The following is a 26,002-nucleotide window of genomic DNA, read 5'->3' on the forward strand; positions in this document are numbered from 1 at the left end:
GGTAATATATATATAAAACCTATATAATATGGTGGGATCGGGCTCGGCCTGCGGCGCGTGGTCACTTTCAGATTACGGGGTGTACTTATACTTGTCGGTGGCACAGTGATTAGTACTATGGGGAGGTTCCAGATTCGATCCCTTATTTGAGTCAATTTATGAAAAAAAAAACATTTTTAAGTTGGTCCTGGTCAGGGTCTGGGTAGCCTTTAGAATTATCGTTACTCTGGTACTAATAGTACAAGAAATTCCCTAGTTTGAGATCAGAAATTTCAAGTGCTTGTCTGGCATTTTTTCCCTAAATACTTCTCTTTTTGGCATAGCTTCCAATAAAAAAGAATCTAACGGAGAGACGGTCGAGATACAACAACGCCGTAGTTTTATAAGTAAATAAGATATTATTTCCACTACATCAGGAAGAATGCCTGACGTTTTGAATAATTGTGAAATCTAGTCCCCGTATACTACCTACGTAAGGTGGCGTGCAGAGGCTTCGGGCTTCGCCCTACGCCCTGGTCAATTGTTTACGGCGGCCATCTTGAATTTGCCATGGAAAATTGTTGATCCTGATCAGGGTCCTTGACAAATTTTGTTAGAAAGCCATATACGCGTCTCTGACCCTTTGACCGGGCCGTCTATTACGGTGACCAGGTCAACTTGGACATTGCATGTTGCGCTGGGCCATATATGAGGCTTGTGGTTTTAAATGTAGGAAAGTTTTCGTCTGTCGGTTGGTAATTACTTTGGTTTCATTGGTGTTTTATTTCGTTTGGTTTATTTGGGAAGGAGGGAGCAGGGTAGTTAATATGATCGCGTCAAGTCGTATCCTTATATAATTCAGAAGAAACCATTCGTATATCATCAATAGTTGCGAAGATTCGGTAAAGTCAATTTTTACTTGGCGGCCATCTTGGTTTCGCCATATTGGAAAATTTTTGGTTCTGGTAGAACCTGATCAGGGTCCTTGACAATTTTTGTTGGAAAGCCCAAACCCATCTCCGACGCTTTGGCCGGGTAGCTGGTGTCCTACCTGATGCAGACCACTTCTTGAATGTTTTGGATTTTTCTGGTATTCAATATTCCCAGTCAAATACAATCCTTGTACGGATAACGGCACATCAGACTACACATTTTTGTTCGAAAATCGCCTCCTGTGCAACGGAACAAGATTCGTCAATGTGTAGCTTGATGTGCTGGCGTGTGTATAATTATTTAAAACACCTGGATTCGTTCTAGGAGAACAATGATCTTGGACGGTGGAAAATGTATGGCGGCCATGTTGGAAAATGACGAAATCGAAAAACCACAGACACAATTTCCTATTATAGGGCGTTACACACAGCCACGTGCCAAATTTCAGCACAATCGGTAATTTTTTTTGGCCGCCATATTGAATTGACCATTTTGAAAAAATAAGTTTGACCGCCGATTGGCACCTTTCGTCGATTAATCTGAACATTATTTACCTATCTCTAGTAATTACGGAGATATAGACCCATGAAAATTATATAGCGGCCATTTTGTTTTGCGAACTTTAATTTTTTTTTAATCCTAGTAGAAACTGCCCAGGTTGTGGAGCAACATTTGTTTGGAGACCTTGGGGTTAAAACGTATACTTCGCCCGTGCAGCTGGAGTCCTACCTGATGCAGAGCACTTTTCGAAGGTTTTGGTACTTTCTTATACTTACCAAATCCCCCAACCATTATTCGGATACATCACTCTTATACACCCGCTCTTCTTCTGGGAGAAAAATGCAGCTAAAAAACCGAAAATTCACTTGTATGGCGGCCATCTTGGAAAAAGGCAGGATCCAAATTTCGCTCATAGATACATACTATGAACCTCCATACACGACCGGATGTCAAATTTCAGTCGGATCGGAGCACTTTTGTTTCAGGCCGCCCTTTTCAGTCCGCCATCTTAAATATTTTTTACCTGCAGTTGGCTCATACTATTCTGTACGACATTCGTTTGAGCGCCTCTCACCTATCTCTCATACTCGCCGAGATGTAGAGCTCGGAAGATAGTGGACTGTGGAAAATGTACGGCGGCCATATTGGAAAATGATGGAATCCAGAATTTGACCAAATATTCGTATTACGAGCTCCCAAGCATAGCAAATTTCAGCCGGATCGGAGCACTTTTTTGTCGGGCCGCCATCTTGAATCGGCCATTTTGAAAAAATAATTTCGACAGCCAATCAGACCCTCTCGCCCTACACAATATTAGTTTGCACACGATCTACCTATATCCAGTAGTTTCCGAGGTACAGGCCCTTGAAATTTGAATGGCAGCTATTTTGTTTTTCGAATTTCGAATTTTTTTTCACTCTTGGTAGGTACTGCCCAGAGTGTGGATAAACATTTGTTTGGACACTTTGAGCCGAGACGCATACTTTGGCCGGGCAGCTGGGGTCCTACCTAATGCGGAGCACTTTCCGAAGATAACGGTACCTTTTGAGGAGTACCTCAAACCCGTCCGACCATTGTTGCCCATCATTTATACCCAGCCTCTCGTCTTCCGGGAGAAAAATGACTCCAAAGGGCAGAAAATTCACATATATGGTGGCCATTTTGGAAAATAACATAATCAGAATTTTGACCCGTTTCCTTTTGTGGACTCCCATTCACGGCCGCGTGTCAAATTTCAGCCGGATCTGAGCATCTTGAAAAAATTTTTTCACCGACAGTTGATCCCCACCGCCCTCTATGACATTTGGTCGAGGACCCCCCGCCCATCTCCAATACTCGCCGAGCTATAGGGCTATAAAATTTGTATGGCGGCCATCTTGTTTATTCAAATTTTGAATTTTTTTCACTTCCGGTAGAAACTGCCCAGAGTGGCGGCCATTTTCGATTCCCGGGCCGGGAGAAATGTTTGTATGGCTTACATTTATTTATCTCGTGAGTCGTATGTGACAAATTTTTTTTCTACTACCAACAAACACTTGTATGGCGGCCATATTTGAAAATGGCGAAAAACCAATTTCGGGCACAAATTATTATTTGGCACTTCTAAAGGCTTCCACGTGCCAATTTTCAGCTGAAACAGAGCGAGTCTCTTTCGGCGGCTATTATTAACGAAAAAAGCACTTATATGTCAGCCATTTTAAAAAATGGCGAAGACTTTTTGCCCCAAATTATGATTAAGGACTCCCAAAGATCCTCGCATGCCAATTTTCAGCCGGATCGAAGCAAGTTTTTCTTCGGCCGCCATTTTGAAATCGCCATCTTGATTTTTTTTTAACCCAGGCAGTTGACCAGTGTTACCCTCTATAACATTCCTTCAAGCACCTCCTACCTATCTCTAATAGTTTCCGTGATAGGAGGCTTTGAAATTTGTATGGCGGCCATCTTGTTTATTTGAATTTCGAACATTTTTTACTTCCTGCGGAAATTTATCAGGGTGTATCTCATAAAAATGCACAAAAATTCCCCCCATATATCATGTATTATAGTTTTTGCAGGCCGTTGATCACTCGTTAACATATTCCACATTTAGGTCTTTTCATATCTGATTCGTTGCCTTGTCCGCGTACAACGGTATAAATATCTTTTATATTAAATATCTACCATATCGGGAAGTATGTGATCTATTTTTCTAAGTGAGTCGTTAGTAAAAAGTCATAATAAGCACTTATTTTATACATTTAGCAAAATAATAAACAGGTCACTACTACAAATACTCATTGTTCAGGTGTTCAAACGTGTAGTACCTGTCTAATATACCTAACGTTTATAACTTTTATTACCTATATTCTCAATGTACGTATGCTCGAGATCAATGATCTTATATTTCGAGATGCTTTATATGAGTTCTAATTTTAATACATGATTATGAATACTTATGTATTAATTTATATTTTAGACAACATATCGTACATGAAACCAAATACAGTCGTAACTGAAAAGTTACGGAATTGAACATTCGAATTGGAAGTTCAAAAAATTATTCAATGGAACCAATGAATTATTATTCTCGTTTATAAGTGGATACTTAATTATTATGATTAACTAAAAATAATCCCATTATTCGCAATATGATTCTTCAGTACTTTTCTTTAATTTCAAATCGTATTTCTCAATTACGTTACTTTTGTGTTACGACATAAGGTATGTGTTTTCATATCCACAACTGTGGTATTAACTCTTAGGTTCAACTCACACTGGCGCAAAGTCGAAGCGTCGCGACGCGTCATGTTTTTCGCCTATAGCATATTCATCTATATTTTCCCATGCTTAAGGTACAAATTTGTGTTTTGCAAATATGGAATGTAAGCAAATAGGTATAACATTGGTATTGGTAGGTATGACCGATCAATTTTAAAATAACTTTGATTTAATTCCACTTGCCATTTAATTCTTTAACCCACCACATAGATAGGTACTTATAGGAGCTAAATTAGTCAAATTTGTTTACTACATAAATGCATTGACTTACAAATAAATGGACGACGGGTCTAATACAAAAACCACGAAAAAAGTGTCCCAAGTCAACCTATTCGAAATTTAAATTGTTATGTCATCGCAGTATCGCGCTGTCCGTAGAACAAATGAAGACTAAAGCGGAGTGTCGCGCTTTGTATACGATTTTAGCGCCTTACAAGTGCGGACACTTTTTAGCGCGGACCCGACGTCCATATAATTGTAAGTCAATGCATAAATGTCATAAAGTGTCATGGCTTGGTTGTTAAGATATCCAGCTTTTTCTTCTTATATTTATTTATTAGCTTAACCTTTGACCGACGTTGGCCGCGATCGTCGACGTAAAATAGTAAACATGAATGATAAGCTATACGTCCGCGCAGACGTTTGCACGAGTGTCATGCTAAGAGAACTTAGATACTTTTAATCACTTGTTCGATACTGGCTAGTTATACACCGTCGTGAATGCAGGTTATTTGCTAATAAATTTGAAAATGGAACACGTTTTAAATAGAATTCTTTTTTATATTTATTTTTTATTTTTTGACAATTTGCCGGGAATTTTGTTCGTTTGAGCTCTCTCGACATGATTTTCGTGTTATGATTTATTATGAGTACAAAAAGGTTTAAATCCGCAAGAATGGTTGAACATTTAGCCGCAACTGTTGGTGATACTACTTGTTCACGAGCTACAGTTTTCAATTGATTTGCTGAATTTATGTTTAATGGTGTTCCGAAGATGAGCCGACGCCAACGAAATGTCGTCGTACCCGTAGTACCTACACAGAAACAAATGATCGCCTCATTGTTCTGCATGACGGGACACATTGCTACTGTAGTGCTAGAGGATCAAAGGACAATTAACTCCGAATGGTATATAACAGTTTGTGCCCGAAAAGTGTTGTCAGCTGAATGTGACAAGCGACTGAATTCAGGAATCCGGCACCTCCTCTGGCCGATGCGACAACACCGCTCCGCACACTTCTGCTAGAACACTCGACTATTTTCATACAAAAAATGTATCTATCCTACCTCACCCCCACATTCCCCTGACCTAGCATCTTTCCAAAAATTAAAAAGCAAGCGGTTTGAAAGCAAAGAAGATGCCTTGGCTGCTTATAACTTGGAGATTTCTGAGATGTCTAAAGGAGAGTGGTCATCGATATTCTCTAAGTGGTTTAGACGAATGGATAAGTGTATACGTGTTCATGGTGAATACATTGAAAAAATCGATACCTGTAAAAAAGAATAAATTTTATAATTTTGAAAATCTAATTTCTTTTGGCATGACCCTCGTACCGAACGAAATTAACACATACTTAAATGATTAAAATATAAAAACATTTTACTTTTCTGTATGGGTCAACACCCGTAGGTATAATTACCATGTGATTTTATTTGAAAAAATGAAGCATTTACTTTATTACTACGTAAATGGGTAGAGTACTTACTAATTTAATTTTGTACATATCCACGTAGATACTGCCTAGTATGTACCTATGTACCTACTTTTATTATTCCGTCGTTTGCCTCTAAGCCAAATATGTCGCAAATCAGAGCAATTTATCCGTAACAATAACAATAAAATCTTTGATTTGCCCACTCTTAGAGGTTGTTTTCTAAAAATGCCATGACTATATAAACTGTTTGCATTACAGAATATTTATGCCAATTTTCAAATGCAAGGAAAGATTTTTGATGCTAAAGGACTTTTCAATATACTTCGATACCCTAACTTACCCCTTTATAGGGGTTGGTTTGAGAAATCCCAAAGTTTATTTATTTTGTATTTAAGCGCCGCGCAAACTTTGTGTTGGATACAAGCAACCGGCAACTTTCTAGTTGCCGCGAATATTATTATCGCGGTTGCGGCAACCGGCGACTTTGTCGATTTTATATAAATTGTATGAAAATAGGATATATTATACTGGGATATACTGTATTTTTGTTGGCGATCTAATTAATAAACAAATAAATAGATGTGTGTACTGCAATGTTTAAGTTATGAGTAATGAGGAACATAAATCGGATGCACAAGCCTAAAAGTGCTTTTCCACCGGCGAGGAGAGACTAGACGAGGCGATGAGAGAATTGAAATCTCGCCGACCTATTTCCACCAAAAATTACCATCGCGAGCTCGCGCGGTCTCGCGCGGAGACTCGCGAGCTCGCGCTATGGTTATGGATAGTGAAGACACAGTGCTGTTTAATTCGTCTAGCGAGAAACGCGGGTAAAGTACCATGTCCCAAATTCAATGCAATGCAAATTCTTTAGGAAATATGTTAACGGAAGAACAATCATATGAAGATACTGTAAGAAATAATCATGTTGTAATATAAGTTGCTTGTACCCTCTAAGATAAAATAAATAAATAAAATAAAAAGAACTTTTTCGAAAATAACTTTTATCCCAGGGCAAATATTATGACCTAGCAAAATACATATAAAAAAGTTTCCAACGGGCGCTGGTATGTTTACATTAAATTGCAACTATATTGTGTATATATATTTTTGAAAACGATGCAATGTTTTAAAAGTGATCACATAACTATGATAAAATCACAATCCTAATCGTGTAGATTTATATAATATGCATTGTATAAATATTTACGAAAATGATATGGATACATATATGACACCAGGACTATATATTTCTCATTGATTGTAGTTTGTTTATTTTTCTCTGAAATAAAAGTATACCTTATTTTAAAACGGTGTCGTGATCACATATTTTGGAAAACAATACAAGGTACATTTTTTGAAATGTCTAATATTTACATAATTTCGAAAATGTGTGAACGTTTACATTTCAATGCACGCAACTGTATCCCACAATCTCGCAATTGACATTAGTAGCCATTGCGAGCACGCGCGACATCGTACGAGACATCGTGAATCGTGTTTCCGTTGCAGAGTTAATAAAGAGTCTATATAGGCAGCAATACGGTTCAATGTCACATCAACAAATATTTCAAATCTCGTTTCGCCCATCCTCGTCGATCGCGACCATTTCCACCGAAGATGCGCTAGGGGAGAATTGATATTTTGCCATACAAGTATTAAAAATCGTCTCGCCTCGCCGGTGCAAATACACCCTTATACAGTTAAACGCAACATTTATTAAGCAATGCCCATTAGAGATTCAATTGAAATCCTATTAACAATGTTAGAATCAAAAAACAAAATTAAAAGCGATTAAGAAATTAACCTTATTAGGTCATCAGTGTTATACGTCATATTTCTTATACTGTACATACTTTGCAATTAAAAAAAATATACATCAACAAAGTATCAAAATAGGTAATTATTTTATTTTATACATATGGTACATCAACAGTAGTACATATGCTCTTATATAACAGTGTAATTTTACATTAGTTTTGTACTTGAATATGTACCTATTAAAGAAATACCTACACTGCATTTAATGTATTTAAAAAATTATAATATAAAACAATTTGATGACGTGAGGTTCGAACTTCAGACAGTATTCGTACTTTGGACAAAGAGGACACTAGACCATACCTTCGTGTGTGTGTGTAACTGATTTTCGAGCGGTAAATATATATTTTTAATTAATTGGAAGATTGTATGTGAAAAATTAAATTAATTTTAAGTAAATGTATCATGAATTCCTCCAATCGTGTATACAATAAAAGTATAACTTTTGGCTGCTAATTTTGCGAATATCGCAATAAACTATTATTTCGCCTTACCAATCTCATCTAGTGGCTATTAGATTACATAAATCGTGATGATCCCCTTAAGCAACAAAAAGTGCAACATAGAACATATGGAATTACCGAGTAAACGAGTCGTACATGTTACTTTTGAAAACATTACGGGAAGAATGAAAAATAAATCTATGTCTATTCGAGCGTTAATTTGGTTGTAAGTACAGGATAATCTAGGTAGTGGACTGTGCAGACCTAGGTTAGTCCAGCATCGTGGTACATATATGGTTGAATAGGTTTTATCATATTAAATAGGAATGGTAAACATAAATAATAAAAAGCTAATAATAATAGATAAAATAATGATTTTGTTATAATAATATAGGAGTTGACTGAAGTTGTAATATATTATAACTTATTAAATTTCAATAAAAAAAATAGATAAAAGTACTAGACAGTATGTAAAAAATTTTAACTGTCACTACTACTAGGTAATCCACCAAAATAATTGTAAACGCTATGAATTTCAATCGTAATTGCACCTCCTGAAATTGATGGCCTTGATGACTGTTCCGCATGCACTTTCTTTTCTATGCTAAATACAATATTCCATATTTACTGTCCAAATTTTACAAAGGTAGAAAAGCTCTACTTTAAAGATTTTCAGGCATATTTAAGAGCTTTCCGTCAGGTGCCAAATGTGCTCAATGGAGCACTGCAAATGCCACTCAGACAAACAGCAAGACGTCATTATCCAAACATTCAGGACCAGTTGTGCATGGACTGTACACGCAAGCGCTCTCTTTCATTAACAAAATAGCTACACCTACTGACAGGCAAAGCAGAATTATAATATAGATATGAAGATTCACTTTATGCAGTCTCCTCTGGGCATTTCGGTTACCGTTAACCACCTGGTATCACGAGCATAGGTTATTGAGGAGTCGTCAAACCGTGATATTAAATCGCCTTCTACAGCATTTTAATAAAAGTCTTATTTTATGTCATTACCTTCTACATTCATCGTGGTCATCTGGTCGGCACCAGTAAGACGACAGAATCTGGATATCAGATTTTTCCGAGTTTCAAAGGTCAAGCAACATCATGTTGAGTGGTTTCCACCATTGTTACAGCCTGCAGCATCTCTTATCAAGTAACATCAAGATATTAAACCCACAAAACACCAAAACAGTTTAGCAATAAGGTTTTATGGGTTAAATTTTAAATCTCCAAGAAAAATTTAATATTGTCCTTCTATATTATATATACATAAACTAATAATTAATTGTGAAGGATAATACATAGGGCGCACTATAAGTTTCCGGAACAGGCCACTTATGTACATAAACGATATTTTAAAAGTAATTACAACATTTGAAAATGAAACTCTTTGGCTGTAGAATACTGTTTGTTTCATCTGACTGTCACTTGTTTTTACATTGTGGAGTCATTTTAGAAATTGGTTGTTTACATCACTATGGATTTAACTTGTGAAAATTTTCGTAGTATGATTTTCTACGACTTTAAGTGTAATGTAACAGCTCAGCGGAGCTTCGCTCGGCTTGAAACTCCTTTTGGCGATGAAGCACCATGCAAGACCACTATTTATAGCTGATTTGCAGAATTCAAACGCAGTCGTATGAATCTCAGTGACGAATTTCGTGATGGTCGCCCGTACACTGCTGTGAGCATTGACTTACAATTATATGGACGTCGGGTCCGCGCTAAAAAGTGTCCGCACTTGTAAGGCGCTAAAATCGTATACAGAGCGCGACACTCCGCTTTAGTCTTCATTTGTTCTACGGACAGCGCGATACTGCGATGACATAACAATTTAAATTTCGAATAGGTTGACTTGGGACATTTTTTTCGTGGTTTTTGTATTAGACCCGTCGTCCATTTATTTGTAAGTCAATGGCTGTGAGCAACAAAAACATCGATGATGTGCCATGCTGTGTCATACAGCATGATCAAAACAGACAGGCATGTGACATACCATGAGATTCGGGCATCTTTGGGCATAGGCAGTGTTGGGCGTTAATCAATTAAATTTCAATCAGAAATTCAATCAGATTAAAAAAACAATTCAATTGAAATCAATTGCAATTAAATCAATTGCGACGCATCGCAATTGATTTTAATGTGTTAGGGGGTGGGTTAGGAGGTCGGTTGGGGGGCCGATTGGGGGGTTGGTTGAGGGGTCGGTTGGGGGGCCTGTTGGTGGGCCGGTTGGGGGCCTGTTGGTGTGCCGGTTGGGGGGCGGTCAGGGGTTTGTGACCCCTCACCCCCCACAGCCCAAACCCTGACCCACCACCTAACTCACCCCTAACCCCCAACCCAAACTCTAACCCCCAACCCAAATCCTAACCCCCCCCAACCCAAACCCTAACCCCCAACCCAAATCCTAACCCACGCACTAACTCACCCCCATATGCCCTATAAATTTATCATAATTATCAGTTTTAATTGTTTACACAATGTTTTAATTGTAACAAACATTTTCGTACAAAAAGCTGTGCTCTGAATGAATTTTTGAAGGCGAACAACGTTGACCTTATGAGCCATTCCGCGTACAGCCCGACCTGGCACCTTGTGACTTTTATTTATTTTCATAAATTAAGAACCAGTTACGCGGTCAACCATTTTCATCACCTGAATAGGCTGTCGAAGAGTATGAAAAATATGTTTCTGAGATTGCCACGGAGGAGTGGCATAAATGTTTTCAAAATTGGTTCATTCGTATGAAAAGGTGCATTAAAGTTAACGGAGAATATTTTGAGAAACAATAAATTCATTTCTGACCATTTATAGTATTTTTTTCTTATTCATTCCGGAAATTTATAGCGCGACTCACGTATTCATTTTTTTCCTAATAACCTTAAATTTTAATTATAATTTAGAATATTAGCTTTTTATGTGCATTATCCATTTATGTTTTGTAATAGCCTGTACTATTTCTTGAACCCTAATTTCTGTTGGTGTGTGTCTTTCACCGTCCCGCATGACTGCATTAACCCGTCACATGTCCTAGAGACACATGGTGTCCTAAACAGTTTTGGTAGGTACTGTAGCATCATAGTCACATAGTCTCTCTAACACGCAGCTGTATTTTCATCTTTTTAAATTTTTAAAAAAATAACAAATTATAAAATCACAAAAAACGTATAAAAGCTTTATTTTTTTCAATTACCAAAATCGTTACTACTTACTTGGACTTTTTTTTTAATACCGAGTGACGGAATGAACAAGTCGTGCGCCTGCTGGTGAGCAACATGCGTATCCATAACAGTTACAGTGCTATTCAGAGCTTTAAATCGCAAAGATCTTAGGGATACTGCCACTGCGCCCATCACACTGAGACAAGTTGACAAGTCCCATGTGCCAGTAATTTCACCAGCATCACTTACTCTTCCAAACCGGAACGCAATAATGCTCACATTACTGCTTGGCGGCAGAAATAAGTAAGGTGGCAGTACTTCCTTAGACGAACCCTTTCACAAGGAGCTCTACTGCTACTAAAATGTGAAATATGTGAGGTTCAATTTCATATGAGTGCAGTAAACACAAGAACCACGTGCATATATTTTATAATATTACCTTTAAAACCGCTGATGGAACGACCAAATTATGGGCTTCCAGGGTCAGTTAACAAGTCTATTTTAAATGTTAATTATTATTTTTATTTCGTTTATAAATACTGTCTGCATTACCATTACAAAATATATAGTTACAATAATACATAGTGGCACAATAAATTGTCAACAATGTCTTTAAATAATAGCAATTGTTTAGAAAATTCTATGTAGCTGAAATATGACATCTTGAATAGGTGGATTTAACTTTGTAAGTAGTATGCGATTGTTACTTGATATCTACAGGAATTTTTGCACCGAAGTAATTCATGAACTATGTTACATACTATCAACATATTTGTAGCTGTATTATATTCATTGAAATAACTGTTTCATATTCAAATAATACTTATTGTAACTTTACTTATTCATCGTCATCGTCATCATCATCATCATCATTTTAGCATAAAGACGTCCACTGCTCAATATAGACCTCCCCCAAAGAAAGCCACAACGACCTGTCCGGCGCCGCTTGCATCCAGTGGATTCCCGCAACCTTCACTATGTCATCAGTCCAAGTTATGGGTGGTCTGGCCACCCTGGGTCTTCCGGTACGAGGTCGCCACTCGAGAACTCTTCAGCCCCACCGGCAATCTGTTCTGCGAGCATGCATGCACCTGTGCCCTGTCCACTGCCACTTAAGTTATATAATTCTTTGGGCCACGTCGGTTACTCTGGTTCGCTTGCGGATGTCCTCATTAGTGATTCAATCCCCATAGCCCTTTCCTTTGCCAATGTGATCTTGAGCCTTCTTATGAGGCCCATAGTGAATGACAATGAACATGTCCAAGTGCCATAAGTCATTACTGGCAACACCCACTGATCAAAGACTTCTGTCTTGAGACTTTGTGGTATTTTGGACAAGATATGGTGTAACTTCCCAAACGTTGCCCAGCCGAGTCACATTCACTTCAATGTACTGCTAGTGGACTTGGCACAGCTGGAGACTGGGGTACAGCCCAGATCTCAATTGCATTAAAGGCTTTCTCATAGGTCACAAAGGGTAAGCATAAAGACAGGTTATACTCTGCCGTATTCTGTATAACCTGTTGTAGGTGTTTGTATATGACCCACTTTACTAATTATTATAGTCCATTTCACATAGGATGAGTTCTGTGACATTTACAATTTTTACATTGCATGCATACTATTTCTAACTAATCTCTCTACATTACAAAAAGAAATAGTAAATTTGTCATCAGTTGTACTTTTAAATAACAATTACAGTATATAAAAATTACAATAGAAAGAAAATTAAATGATAAAGATAAAAATATTTTACCCCTATTACTTGATGCGTTTAAATGGTATATTTTATCCATAGAGATTTACACCATAAAATCACCATAAATAATAATACAGCCTGTTACCCCATACCATACCAATAATAATAATAATTTATTTCTTACAACAAATACAAAATACAAATTATAGGAGTACAATTTACACGTACAAAGTCTATTTTCAGTAACGATGGCACTGTTTAATTGTGGATCAGGTAAGCCAGCAATGTACGACCCTATCTGTCAAACAAAGTGAACCTGTATCTTAAGAGACTAATAAATTGAATCGACTCTTGTGTATCTTGCATCAATATGAGTGCATCCACCTTTATGCGGGTTGTTTTCTTTTGTTTTGAGCTTCGCGTGATATTATTGGGATAATTGTTCAAATTTTGTCTTGTTGCAATTGATTTTGTTTTGTTGCAATTGATTTTGTTTTGTTGTTGACTTTTTGTTTGTTTGTTTTTGATTTTTTATTTGTTGTGTAGTTTTTTTGGTAACTTAATAACATATTAATTGAATCCTTTTTATTTGGTTATTATTTGTTCTTAAATTATTTTCTATAAGTCAATTCTTTCTTCGTAATAAATTATCTCTATAAAATATTTAAGTTGATTTTTTTTCACTTTATATCACTATTTTCTAGAAACTTCAAATCACAAACATCACCCGAATCACTCTATGTGAAATCAACTCATAATAAAGTGATACCTCTCATGTAAGTTGTAGTAAGTCAAAATACCATTTTTTGCTTTTTAATTTATTTTAAATTCTCTTTTTATATATTATAGGTTATTAAAGTAAACATAACACAAAGTGATTTCTTTATTTTAAATATGGAACCTATCATATACATAAAAAGGATATAATATATCCTAAATAAATAAAATATTAATAAATATAAAAATAATATTATTTAAGTTAAAAAGAAAAAAATGGTATTTTGATTCACAACAACTTACGTGTGAGGTATCAAAATAAAATTTATTTTTTTTGTATGGATTAAAAGTCCTGTAATTTTTAGTGATGAAAATTGTAAGAAAATAATAATCGGATTAATAATAATTTAGGATGAGTGTCTTTAGAAAACTAAAGACACTCATCCTAAATTTCTTTTCAAATCACCATGTTATCAGCCTTCACTGATTCGTTTTATGAATAAAACCCAACCTGTAGCTTTATTATTCTCTCAACATACTAATACTCATCCCATATCAACATCAACAAATGACAGCAAGAGGTCCTTGAGCCCATAATAACGTTATGAATCCACTGCCCTCGATACTTTGATCAAATTTCACAATCTACTTCCACAGACGGATATAACATGAGTGACTTTTCAAAGTCACACAAGTTATATCCCAAAAAAAGAGATTTATGTAACAAACTGTACACGTACGTACCTCCCCATTGGAGATGTTGATCCCAAGGTATATATCTCCGAAGGAACCACCGCCAATCCTCCTAATAATCCTGTATTTACTCATAATAAACAACTCTTTACGAAACGACAGCATTTGCTGAAACGACGACATATTGACGGACTATCCGCAAATTCAAACTAAAATAAATAAATTTGGTCACAAATCACACAAAATACAATTAAATAAACATTAAAACAAGTTTTGACACGCTAACATTTCCATTTATTGTTTTGCTGAAGGAAAACAGAGTATATAATCTGTGGAAAACAGGCTAATAAAAATGGTGCAAAATTTCAAAGCCCCAATACGAACACACCTTGCGGCGCTAGTATCTACGCGAAGAGTACAACCATGTACGCATCATGTACGAGAGTAAATTAGTTCAGGACTCTACCACTCGTGTTATTGTGTATTGTTGACTCGTACAATTTCGTTTCAATTAAGCCGCGTTCGAAAGTATTCATTAGCACGTTTTTTACATAGGCCGCAACTATGAAACTATGTATATATTCTCAAATATGCAGTTTGGTCAATGCCTATAATAAAAATTATGCAAGAAACAATTACATATTTAAAATCTTATTTTACAGGGAGGGATACAACTTATAGTAGCATTATGGGCTATTATTACATTTGCGTATTGATTAAATTTAACTCTACGGTGGGCGTTAGCGATAAGAACGCTCCATACTTAGTATCATTGACTGATAGAATCTCTTATTTTGTGAACGCTCCGGAGATCACAAACCACACAAACTGCTAATACAAGATCTAGCTCGATATGTTCTATTCAACGATCGTATGTTCTATTATATTTCGTAAAATATTGGTACATAAACATTTTTAGCTTTAAAAAGTTCTCAAATATTCTATGCGGTCACTGGTTTTTCAACTCATTGTTTCAACTCATCGAGTTGATGATTTTAACTGCGAAAGCGATAATGTGCAAGGTTTCCATCCTCTAAGGTGCAAGGTAAATGAAGCAACTACAAACGAAAAGAAACTCTTTCATAATTGACAAGGTCTTTATTTAGAGTAATTAATTTTGTTACGACAGATCGAAATGCAATTCTTTATAGGTACACAGCAACACAGATTACATCTATACGTATAATTAATAATCAAGAAAACATGTTCATTTACATATTTCTAATCAACTTTCCAAAAAATGTGAGCATAGTGGACAACACCTGCGACCTGCATAAATCTAGTTGGTATATATTATTGCCATCCTTATAAACAAGTAAGCAACGTAATCGACATTTTTAGCGAAATTGAGTTATTAACATACCTGAGAACCAGCGAAACGAGATCTACAACCCCCTATAAGCGGTTTTTTTAATCTTATTTAGTTTGTTTTATTGTTAAGCAAAATCAGCGTAATAATAATTGACATTTTTCAAAAAAATGAAAATAGGTGCCAATATCTCGAAAGTTACCAAAATGCAAACGCGTTGTTTATTACAGAGGCAGATAGGTTTGTACCACACATGACCGGATGAACCTACACCGCACTATTACAAAAATCTTATATTTTCATGGGGTTACCCATGAACAAGGTCAGAGGGGCCAAGTTTGATCCATCCCATAATTTCCTTAGGATATTAGTAATTTTGGAGTAATATATATATATATATATACACATATATATTTTGTGTGTTGCTTTTTTAAAACCAAATCTATCTTAAATTTTATTTCTAACTTATGCACTAACAAAGGGAATATGTATACTTATTGGTTTCATTAACCAAAGCTCTAATAGAAATCAAGTATTTATTAACAGAAAAGTATAATAATGCTGCTACATATTAGATGAAACAGATTCAGAAGAATCATTGGCTGTGCAAGAACAGTAGAAACAAAATCAAATAAACCTATTTATTACACAACTATCTTACTTTTCTAATAAAAGTGGTGTGTTAAGGCTCGTTTCTAGAAAGTATTTAATCTAAAGGGAAAAATAACATACAAGAATCTTTTAAAATGATTTTAGTCTATGGTGTGAATGTTATACGCCGCCAACAAATTGCAAGATCGCCATTTCGTTACAGTTATCAACACTATAACAAAATAGAGACTCTGCGATTGAATTTCTACAAATGTGGTGCTAGCTTCAGGTAGCGTTGCGGCGAAGAGCAGTGTTTCTGATTTACTCTGTTGACGGTAACTTTCGTCAATTAATTTTTTTTAGCTCGTGCAAATAATAAAAAAACGCTAATGGAGTTCACATTTTAAAAAGAAAAAAGCAGCACTAACTTCCCGCTTAGTGTCGCGCTTCACCTACGCGTCAACACATATTACTTTTTTATTTAGAAATGTGTCAAGACATAATTGCCACGTATTTATTTAGCTCTAGGTTACATATTTCTAAAAATTTTATTTATCTTTGTCATATTAGTAACACACACTATATTATCTAAAATGGAAGTAACTCGAATGGTAAACAAAATTTGTATTAAGCACTCATACATTTCAAGCTAATGATGAACGCGAAATCGTTAATATACGCGCCGCAATTTCTCCTGTTAACCTCCTAAGGCTTCGTGTACATAAATTACGGCTGCCCCAGAGCAAAACCTAGTTAGACAAAATTTTACAGGAGAGCCAAAAAAACATAAATCAAAGTTGCCCTTGAACAAATTCCTTTTAATCATTGACCTACCAACAAATAGACGTCCGGTTCGCGCTAATAAGTGTCCGCACCTATTGGGCGTTAAAATCACATACAGAGCGTCAATTGTGCAATAGTCTTCGTATGTTCGAATGACAGCGCGGTTGTCAATCATACAGTACTATATAATAATAACTTGTAAAAATTACTGCAGTAAAGTGTAAAAATAGGATTTTAATAATATAGAAATACATTGTGTTATCATAGTTATCATTTAAAAGGTTATTTTGTGCAGTTATATAGTATTTAATTTATATATAAATGAATCGAAAATATAAATTACAAAAGCAAACAAAATGATCAAATAGCTAACTGTCCTTTTTCTACACATTGCATGTATTAAAAGATGGAAAGAGACCCATTACGTCAATTTCAAGAAGCTTATATAAACTTCTTGGTCGTTTTCAATTGTTCGAACCAGAAGCGATTGAAATATTTAGAACAAAGAAACTATTTAAACGCTTTGATTTTAATCTTATTTTTAAAACGATTTTTTATTGAACGTTAGCAATAACCTTAGAGGATGGAAAAAAGTTTCCATAGTCTAAGGCAATAGCTAACAAAATATTGTTGTAATCGTTTTAGGGCTTGGGATTACCTATTAGAAGTCAGAAAATACATTTGCCCGAAATAACGGTAGCTCGAATTTTCATAATGTCAAATGTACTTTTTTAGGAATATTAGAAATCAAAAGTTAATTTTGTCTTTGTGAAAAGCATCAAATTTACTTGAAAATGTACCGTTACACTTTCCGTTTACAGTTACACTTAGCATTACAGAGGTACAGAGAGCATAATATGTGTTACTAATTAGTTAAAGATTTTAAGATTCCAAGCATACAACCGTATATAATCTAACTAAAATAAAACATTTAAATAACTATGAATTAAAAGTACGTGTTAGAATATGAAGCAGTAAAAGACCTTTTCCAAGCTTTTTATTGACTTAAGAACTTTTGTCTTACACATTACACACAACCATATTCACACATACGCATTGACTGCAGCATGACCGCGATGCTCTCGTAATGTTGACAAGAAGCTCATTTACACATACTTATAGTGTAATGTATAATGAAAATAACAAACTTTCGATTATGTTATAGGTATAACAAAAAGGTAATGCTCTGGCCACAAAGAGGCGGTTGCGGGTGCGTTCCGGGCGCGGGAACTTTTGTGTATATGAGTTCATATGCTGCCATGGGGCGGTGCGGGACCTAACGCCCTAATCTATGTTAAAAATGAAACGTGGTGGCCGCCTTCAGGCCGCTATTCCGCCGCGAACTACGCTTGGGACTGCTGTGTGGCACGCCCCGGTACGCATTCGCTTCCCGCAGGTCCGCTCCCGAACCGCTTTTCCCGCTGTACCGCCTCTGTGTGGCCTGAGCTTAAGCCAAACTTTAGCAGATGATTGCAATTTATAACTGCGGTAAAAATGTTCCACCCATTTCTTAACACATTTCGCCTCACACATTTCTTAACGGTGTCCCTCTAGATAGAGTAGACCATTTCAAATATCGAACACATAGTAACAGTCGGCCTCTAAGACTGTTGATTTAGAATGTGAGCTCTTAAGAGAGCGAATATGTTGGCTAGCAAGTTTGCACAGAGTTCAGTCGGAGGTGAAGGTCACTCTCTCTACACACGCACGTACACGTGCGCCCTGTGGGCTAACGTACTGCCTCCGTGGCGGAACGGTTACTATGCTGGTATGCCACGCAGAGGTCCCAGGTTCGATTCCCGGGCCGGGAGAAATATTTGTATAGCCTACATTTATTTCTCTCGAGACTTTGGGTGCAAGTTGTGGTTATCTGTGTGTCCATGACACCCATGACACAGGGTTTCCCTGCAGCGTGGATATGAGTGTGTGTGTTATACTATTCATATTCTTCTTAACTATTGGTAAAGAGCGTATAGCACGATACATATACAATTTAATAATGCTTTCAGGGACCTTACCATGAACTCTTATTACAATTCAGTTTAGGACCTAAAAATGAATCGTACGATATATAATCGTCGATAGCGCTACATGAAGTGTATATTACTATCCCGCTTTTATGTCGTTACGAACCTATACTGAACTGTAATTAGGGTTCATGGTAAGGCCCCCTGGGCGCTATTAAGGTTGCCCCGCTCTTGAGACGCCTCGGGTATTTCGCGGCGGCATGCATCGAATGCTTTTATACGACCATGCGCAAAAGGCGCGCATCACTAGTGCGCAAAATGCGGGTCAACCCCAATCCTCGCCATTATAGCCGGAAGACTACATTGCCCCTATATCCGGCAATGTTGTTGTAAGCATGCTCGTTATGTTGCCGGTATAGCGACTATCTATATACAAACAGATTCTAGTTTTGAAAATCTGATTTTATTTTAATTTTATTATAATCGGCAGCAATTACTTTTATTACAATTGTTACTTTTATTTAGCTTAAGCTAAGCTTTTGAAATTTTTGTTCGTAACTTTTATTATATTTGAATTGTTTTATTTCATTCGAACTTTATGATACTTTCATTTTACCTTCATTGAATGTTATAAGATTCCATTATTGAGTAGAAATTAAATGTAATGTATGCTATGAGTCGTTGTTTCTCGAACTATTTTTATTTTTAAATTCTAATTATAACAACTTGACAAAAAATTAAATGTCAAAAAAATATTTTGGATTTACCTACACACTGTACATGGTCAATAGAATAATTGAATGGGCATCAAAGTTTTTAAATTGAATTTTAAAACAAAACGATTTTTAAATTGTAATTAATTTTCTCATGTGTTCATTCTGGATCAAATCACAAGCTGAAGTTTAGCTGAATATTTTTGTTACACTCTGTATATTAACCATATTTTTATAGTATCTTACTTGCGGTGAATTACGCTGACGTCCTAATTCAATATCTTATTACATATTATAATTAATTGTCCACTGTAAAATTAAGTTAAGGAGCTTAATTCGAAGGTATTGTACGGACTTATTATTTTGTGTTAAACTTCTGACTATAATATTAGTAATTTTTTATACATTGACATGACACATCGACTTGTTGTGCACAATAAAGTACAAAGGTCTATCATATTTATAAATCGGAAATTGTACCCAGGGGTATAAAAAAATTCCAAGAGGCACTCCTCAAAGAAATTGATATAAAAATTTAGCAAATAACGCCGACTTTTTGAGGTTACCATGTATAAGTAGTTAATTTTTGTATTAATGATGAAACGGGGCATAATTTCTTCTTTAATACATGGCGTACAATCTGTGTACGACGTGAAGGGCAATGGCGTCGAAAAGCATAATTTGATAAATCTAGAAACATTATCAATGTGTTCATTGCTTATCAATTTCAAAGGGACAATGTTTTTAGATCAGCCAAATTAAATTAAAAAACCAACACCATTGACAGCCGGCTTATTACAGCTTCATCTGAGTGGTAGAACTTTTAGTAGCGACGTCGCCCGCGGCCTCGGCCTCGCGGGGATGCCGCAGGTTTGGTCGCGACAGGCGTCGGTACCGGTGCCGATACAGGCTCGGGGGCCGGGGCCTCTTCCTCCACTGGAACTTCGTCTTGGAGTTTTTCTTCTCCGGCGTTTTCTTGGGTTTCTGTTAACAAAATGCCACATTGCAAAAAAAAAATGTATTTCACAAGCTTACTTTAGATTACGTTACATTTATGTATGTCGTTCAATGTAAAAGTGAATTAAGTCCTTGTAATTAAATTTTGAAATAATGAGCTTTAAGCAAATTAATGTGTAGTAATTTTAGTTCTCTGAGGATATAAGATGTTAGTGCAATTATTGAAGTTGCTTTACTTTTATAATGAAAGATATGACTAAATGTGACACTTTTAAGCAAAAAAATGTGTTTTAAATTATGGACTTACACCACTTTTATAATGAGCGACACATATACAAACAGGAGATTGTTTATATTATAAATTATTTGTTTACTGTTCGAAATAATTCTTTTTACAAATCATTTTAGGTCCGGTTTGGAAGAGTAAGGGTGCTGGTGAATTTACAGGCTCGTCAACTTTTGTCTCAGTGTAACGGGCGCAGTAGCAGTGCTCCTAAGATCATTGCAATTTAAAGGTCTGTGTGGCACTGCAACTGTTAAGGATAGGCTTGTCGCTTACCGCCATACGCACGACTTGTTCGTGCCGTCACTTGGTATTATAAAAAAGCTAATTGAAATAGGATGTCAAGTAAATTTAAACATAACATTAACGATGTCTAAACTACTAAGGTAAATTATTGATGCAGTATCAAACTGATGAGTTTATATATAAATTATCACAGGACGTGCAAAGTATACAGCACCTTCGCAGTTCTGTTCGTCGTTCAAAATCTCATCCACAGACTGTTCCCAGTCCTCAAGATCATCAGCCGATGGCATCTCAGTGTCCCCATCGGCATCATCAGTCCGGGGTTCTTCTGTAACATATTATTTGCAAATCGTTACAATTAAAAACATTTTAATGAGATTATATTGTAAAATTCATATTTCGCGTATTTGGTGCTACATTGACGTAATTGTAATTTTGGCAAAATGGAATTAAGTATGTTATAACAAATCTGTAACATAACACGTGTTTACGTTTGAAGAAAAATCGGTAGCAAATATATATATATATATATAAATACACAAAGTTTTGTTGACAGGGCATAAATTTGAAATCAAATTAAAAAATCTATTCAAATCCATTTCTACACACGAAATACAATTGCGTCAGTGTAGCACCAAATGAGCGATTTATTACCAACATTTAAAACAACACAAGACTAATGATAAGTATGAGAGACTTGTTTAACAGTGTGTTCTTATACTAATCTAACGCTACCACCACATCTTATTAAATGTGTAGTCGCACGAGCTGTCTTCATAACAGCAAGACGACTGCATTGCCGGACTGCTAGTACAGCTAACTGCAATTTTACAGGTCCAACGCGAGACGTGTGACTCTATTTGAATACTTATATTTTATCCGAATTTTATGACACTTTAATATTATTTTAATTGAATTTTATAAATAGATTCCATTATCACTATATAGTGGAAGTTAATATAATAATATAATGTAATGTATGCTATGGGTCGTTGTTACTCACTTAATAAAAAATTAATTAAATCGCCAAGAAAATGTTTTGGATTCACGTGCACGGTCGACACTCAACCTCTTAAAATTATTACTACAACGACTGAACACATTGTGTTGATCTAGATTGGTGTTATAGACGCAGCTTCGAATCCTGTCAGATCGAAGGAATTTTTCTTTGTGTTCAATCTTTATTTTTAATAGTAATTTCACAAAAAGTAAAGAAATATCATGGTATTCAATAAAATAAATATTACAACCTCTTACAATTTAACAGACCAAGTCCTGCGGATCAAATACAGATGGAGTTCGTATTTCAGCCTGTACCTGTAAAGCAAGCACGACAGGGCGCGACTAGCGCGACAGCTGCATAAAGCGCGAAATGTTGCTATTTTCTAAGCGATAGTAATAATTAGTAGCGTATAAACAATAATAGTTAGTCGCGCTTTGTGTTGCTCTCGCTCAAGTCGCGCACTGTCGTGCTTCTGGAGTTATTGTCACTAGCGACCGCGAAAAATATGAAAAGAAAATTACGGTAAATTGTACAGTGGGGCACTATAGAATTTAGCAGTCACAACATTTGGTATGAAAACATGGCAAACAAAATTTTATCTTGTTCTACTCTTTGCAATTTTCTTTTGCCAACTTAAAGCCACGAGCAAAGCGGTTTCTATCCCAAACAATTGTGTCGCAATCGACCGTTAATTACGGTGGAGGTCAAGAATAGCCATCTGTCTCAAACTGAAGAGCTAAGAATCTTGTCCGTGTAATAAACGTTATACACCAAAGTCTTCCTTAATCCCCTTCGAACCTTCCTATGCTAAGTATTAATATTAGAAGGAATAATAAGAATATTCGGTCGATTTTTCTATCAATAATAACAAATTAGTGGAGTATTAAAAAAAACAAGATATGAATAACATGGTAGTACAGTCAACAGCACGGCAAGCTATACATTTTTGTTCGAATATCGCCACCAGTGCAACTTGATTTACCTGTCGTCTGTACAAACACCATGATATTCAATAAAAGAAATATAATAATGATATTTGTTATACTACAATATACATAACTAACACCATAACATTCTTACAACTAAGTTTTAGTACACACTGAATTATTTTAAACATTTAGGATATACACTTAAATACTTCAAATAGTAACATGATACAATGAAACCATTTTAAATTCCCCAGGAACATGCACTAATTACCTTCTCACATAATAATTAGAAAATCTATTAATAATTACTACGTTATTCTATCGGGATATACGCCTACCCTTAATAATCTCATGCCAGTTCTGAGCGTCGTTATAGGTCTTCCAGTCATCCGGTTCCTCCTTGATCGGCCGCTTGCTCCCTGTCATCCTATTATCTATCTAATAACTGTGACTATCTAGAACTATTTTGTGGTTACTATATACAAACTATACAGTGTACATTACTTTTTCGAATGTTGTTGTGACTTTATGAAAAAAATGATATCTATTTAATCATTTCTATTACTAAAAATAGTATTGTACGGTACCTTTGACATCGTCATCAATTCCATTCTGCTCTGCATCGTCGTCGGTCTTGCGTCGCTTCCAGTTGCCAGACTCTTCAGAGTTGAGTGGACGTTTCTGCCCGTCTTGTTGTGGCTGCGGTTCACTTGTCTCGCCGGCACCAATCTGTTTATATACAAATAAATGCTGTCAATTACATTCACATAAAAATTCAATTTATAATTTTAGTTATATATTATTAATGTATTAAATTTTTATTGAATTGATATTCAATTATTTTTTATGAAATTATTCCACTAGTTTCTTATAATTATTAATACAAAGATCTAACACTCAAAAAAAAATTCTCTTCTTCTCTTTGTATCTTTGTATTAATAATTATAACAAACTAGTGGAATAATTTCACAAAAAATAATTGAATATCAATTCAATAAAAATTTTAAATACAGTCAATAGTGACATCTCTCGCCAGGGCTGATAACTGTAAAGATATCTAACTGGGTGATATAACTTTCATAGACTTCTCATAGATAGCGCTACGACTAAAAAGTCGTTGAAAAAACCAAATACAAAGATACGACGCAAGCACATAGAAAAATTCGTGAGGTCCGCTGGTTCGTTCCGTGGCTTAGTTGGTATAGCGTCTGCCACGGTAAGCTAGAAGACGTCGGTTGGAATCCGGCCGGATCGAAGGTATTATTAATATAGTTAAATTAAACCTAAAAAATGTTTATCTTTTATTATATTTATATTATCTTTCGTATTTATTTAGTATCGAAATTATTATTTGTTTAAATTATACAACACGGAAATGGCGTCAGCTAGCCGGCTATCGTATCCGCGGCATCCTCTAGGTTATAGCTAATAATCAGTGGTTTGCCCCTGAGTAAACACCGACACTGAGCTATGGCCTTTTTGCACTGCTACAGCACACATACATAACTGGGTGTCAAGCAGTGCACACGTGCTAACATTACTGCTTGGCGGTGGAAATAGGTAAGGTGACAAGTACTTCCCCGGACAAATTCTTTCACAAGGAGCTCTACTGCTGCTAGATAATAAACGATAATAATCCAAATAACCGTTTTATCTATCTATCTACATAGTTTCCAAACAACAAGAGTGAAAAACCTGTCATAGAGGAAAAGCGCTGTCTATTCCGTGAGATGATAGCCAAAATATTTAATGGAAAGTTAGGCCAAAATAACATTTGTGTTTGTTAGTTTTTTTAAACCTTTATCAACGGATTTCTTTGCCCTCGGTATTTGCAAGTCTCGCTGCTAAATAACCTGATATTCCCTGAGCTGAAAGTTGTTGAAAACCAAATACAAGGATCCGACAACAAAGACATAGAACAATTCGTGAGGTCCGCTGGCTCCTTCCGAGGCTTATTGTCTGGCACGGTTTGCTAGTAGACGTTCGGTTCGAATCGTATTAATAATTATAACAAGCTAGGAGAGTAATTTCACAAAAAATAATTGAATATCATGGTGGTGAAACATTCTGACATTCAATAAAAATGTAACCTGATATTTGTCAAGGTCAATGCTTAGAGACTCCACCAGTGGAAGTCTATAGGTTGACATAATGAAGATGAAGCGAAGTAGTAACTCACTTGCGTCTTGGGGTTGATCTTGTCCTGCAGCAGGCGCAAGAAGAGCTGGTGGTGCCGCCAGGTACGCAGGTGGACGTCAGCGGCGTCCGGGCCGTCCAGCAACTTGCGGCACAGCCGGCACTGGACGCACGAGAACTCCGCCAAGAACGATCGACCAACACCGCGAAGCACGCTGCGCACGACAAAACAATTCATTCATATTAATAAAATATATCAGACCCAGAAAGGGCGAAGTTATTCACACATTTCCTTGAGAAATAAAAGCATTTCTCTTGTAAAAAGCTCTTATAAATATCAGAACAAGTCTGACAAAGTGTGGACAAATTATGTAGCTCGTGTATTGTCTTAAGGGGCGAGGGACCATCGTAGATCTATTATCAAATATAAAAACCTAAATAAACCTACTGAATCCTTTCACACCCGCTCTGAATATTACAAAGATTCCTTTTTTATATCAAGTGACGGGACGAACAAGTCGTGCGCCAGTCGGTATACTACACGCCTGTCTATTCCTATACGATTAAGGCTGCACAATTGTGGAACGAACTCTGATCTGAAACCCGACATTCTATTTTCAAAACCGGATTACGTAAATATCTTCTAACACGATACTGGTCTGCAACTTGTATTTATAATAGGGGTTAAAGTATGAAATTGCCGATTTGTACTGAAAATCT

The 26,002-nt window shown here is 36.0% G+C and overlaps 1 protein-coding gene across 3 annotated transcripts in view; it reads right to left on the reverse strand.

Annotated features, from left to right (window-relative positions):
* Nucleotides 1-18,302: 18,302 nt before the first annotated feature.
* LOC113232434 (zinc finger protein on ecdysone puffs) overlaps nt 18,303-26,002 on the reverse strand; it is a 21,437-nt gene continuing 13,737 nt past the window's right edge. Inside the window, exons 9-12 of one of the 3 annotated variants that reach the window (XM_026467160.1) lie at nt 25,326-25,497; nt 23,734-23,875; nt 21,429-21,539; nt 18,303-20,712 (exon numbers count right to left, since the gene is read on the reverse strand). In XM_026467160.1, coding sequence (XP_026322945.1) covers nt 20,552-20,712; nt 21,429-21,539; nt 23,734-23,875; nt 25,326-25,497 — 586 coding nt within the window. In that variant the 3' untranslated portion in view covers nt 18,303-20,551. Of the gene's footprint in view, nt 20,713-21,428; nt 21,543-23,345; nt 23,581-23,733; nt 23,876-25,325; nt 25,498-26,002 lie in introns of those variants that run through there. The other 2 variants (XM_026467159.1, XM_026467161.1) reach the window with 2 other exon arrangements.

This window comes from Hyposmocoma kahamanoa, unplaced genomic scaffold (assembly GCF_003589595.1).
Source record: "Hyposmocoma kahamanoa isolate Upper Pololo Valley unplaced genomic scaffold, ASM358959v1 76, whole genome shotgun sequence".
Lineage (NCBI taxonomy): Eukaryota > Metazoa > Arthropoda > Insecta > Lepidoptera > Cosmopterigidae > Hyposmocoma > Hyposmocoma kahamanoa.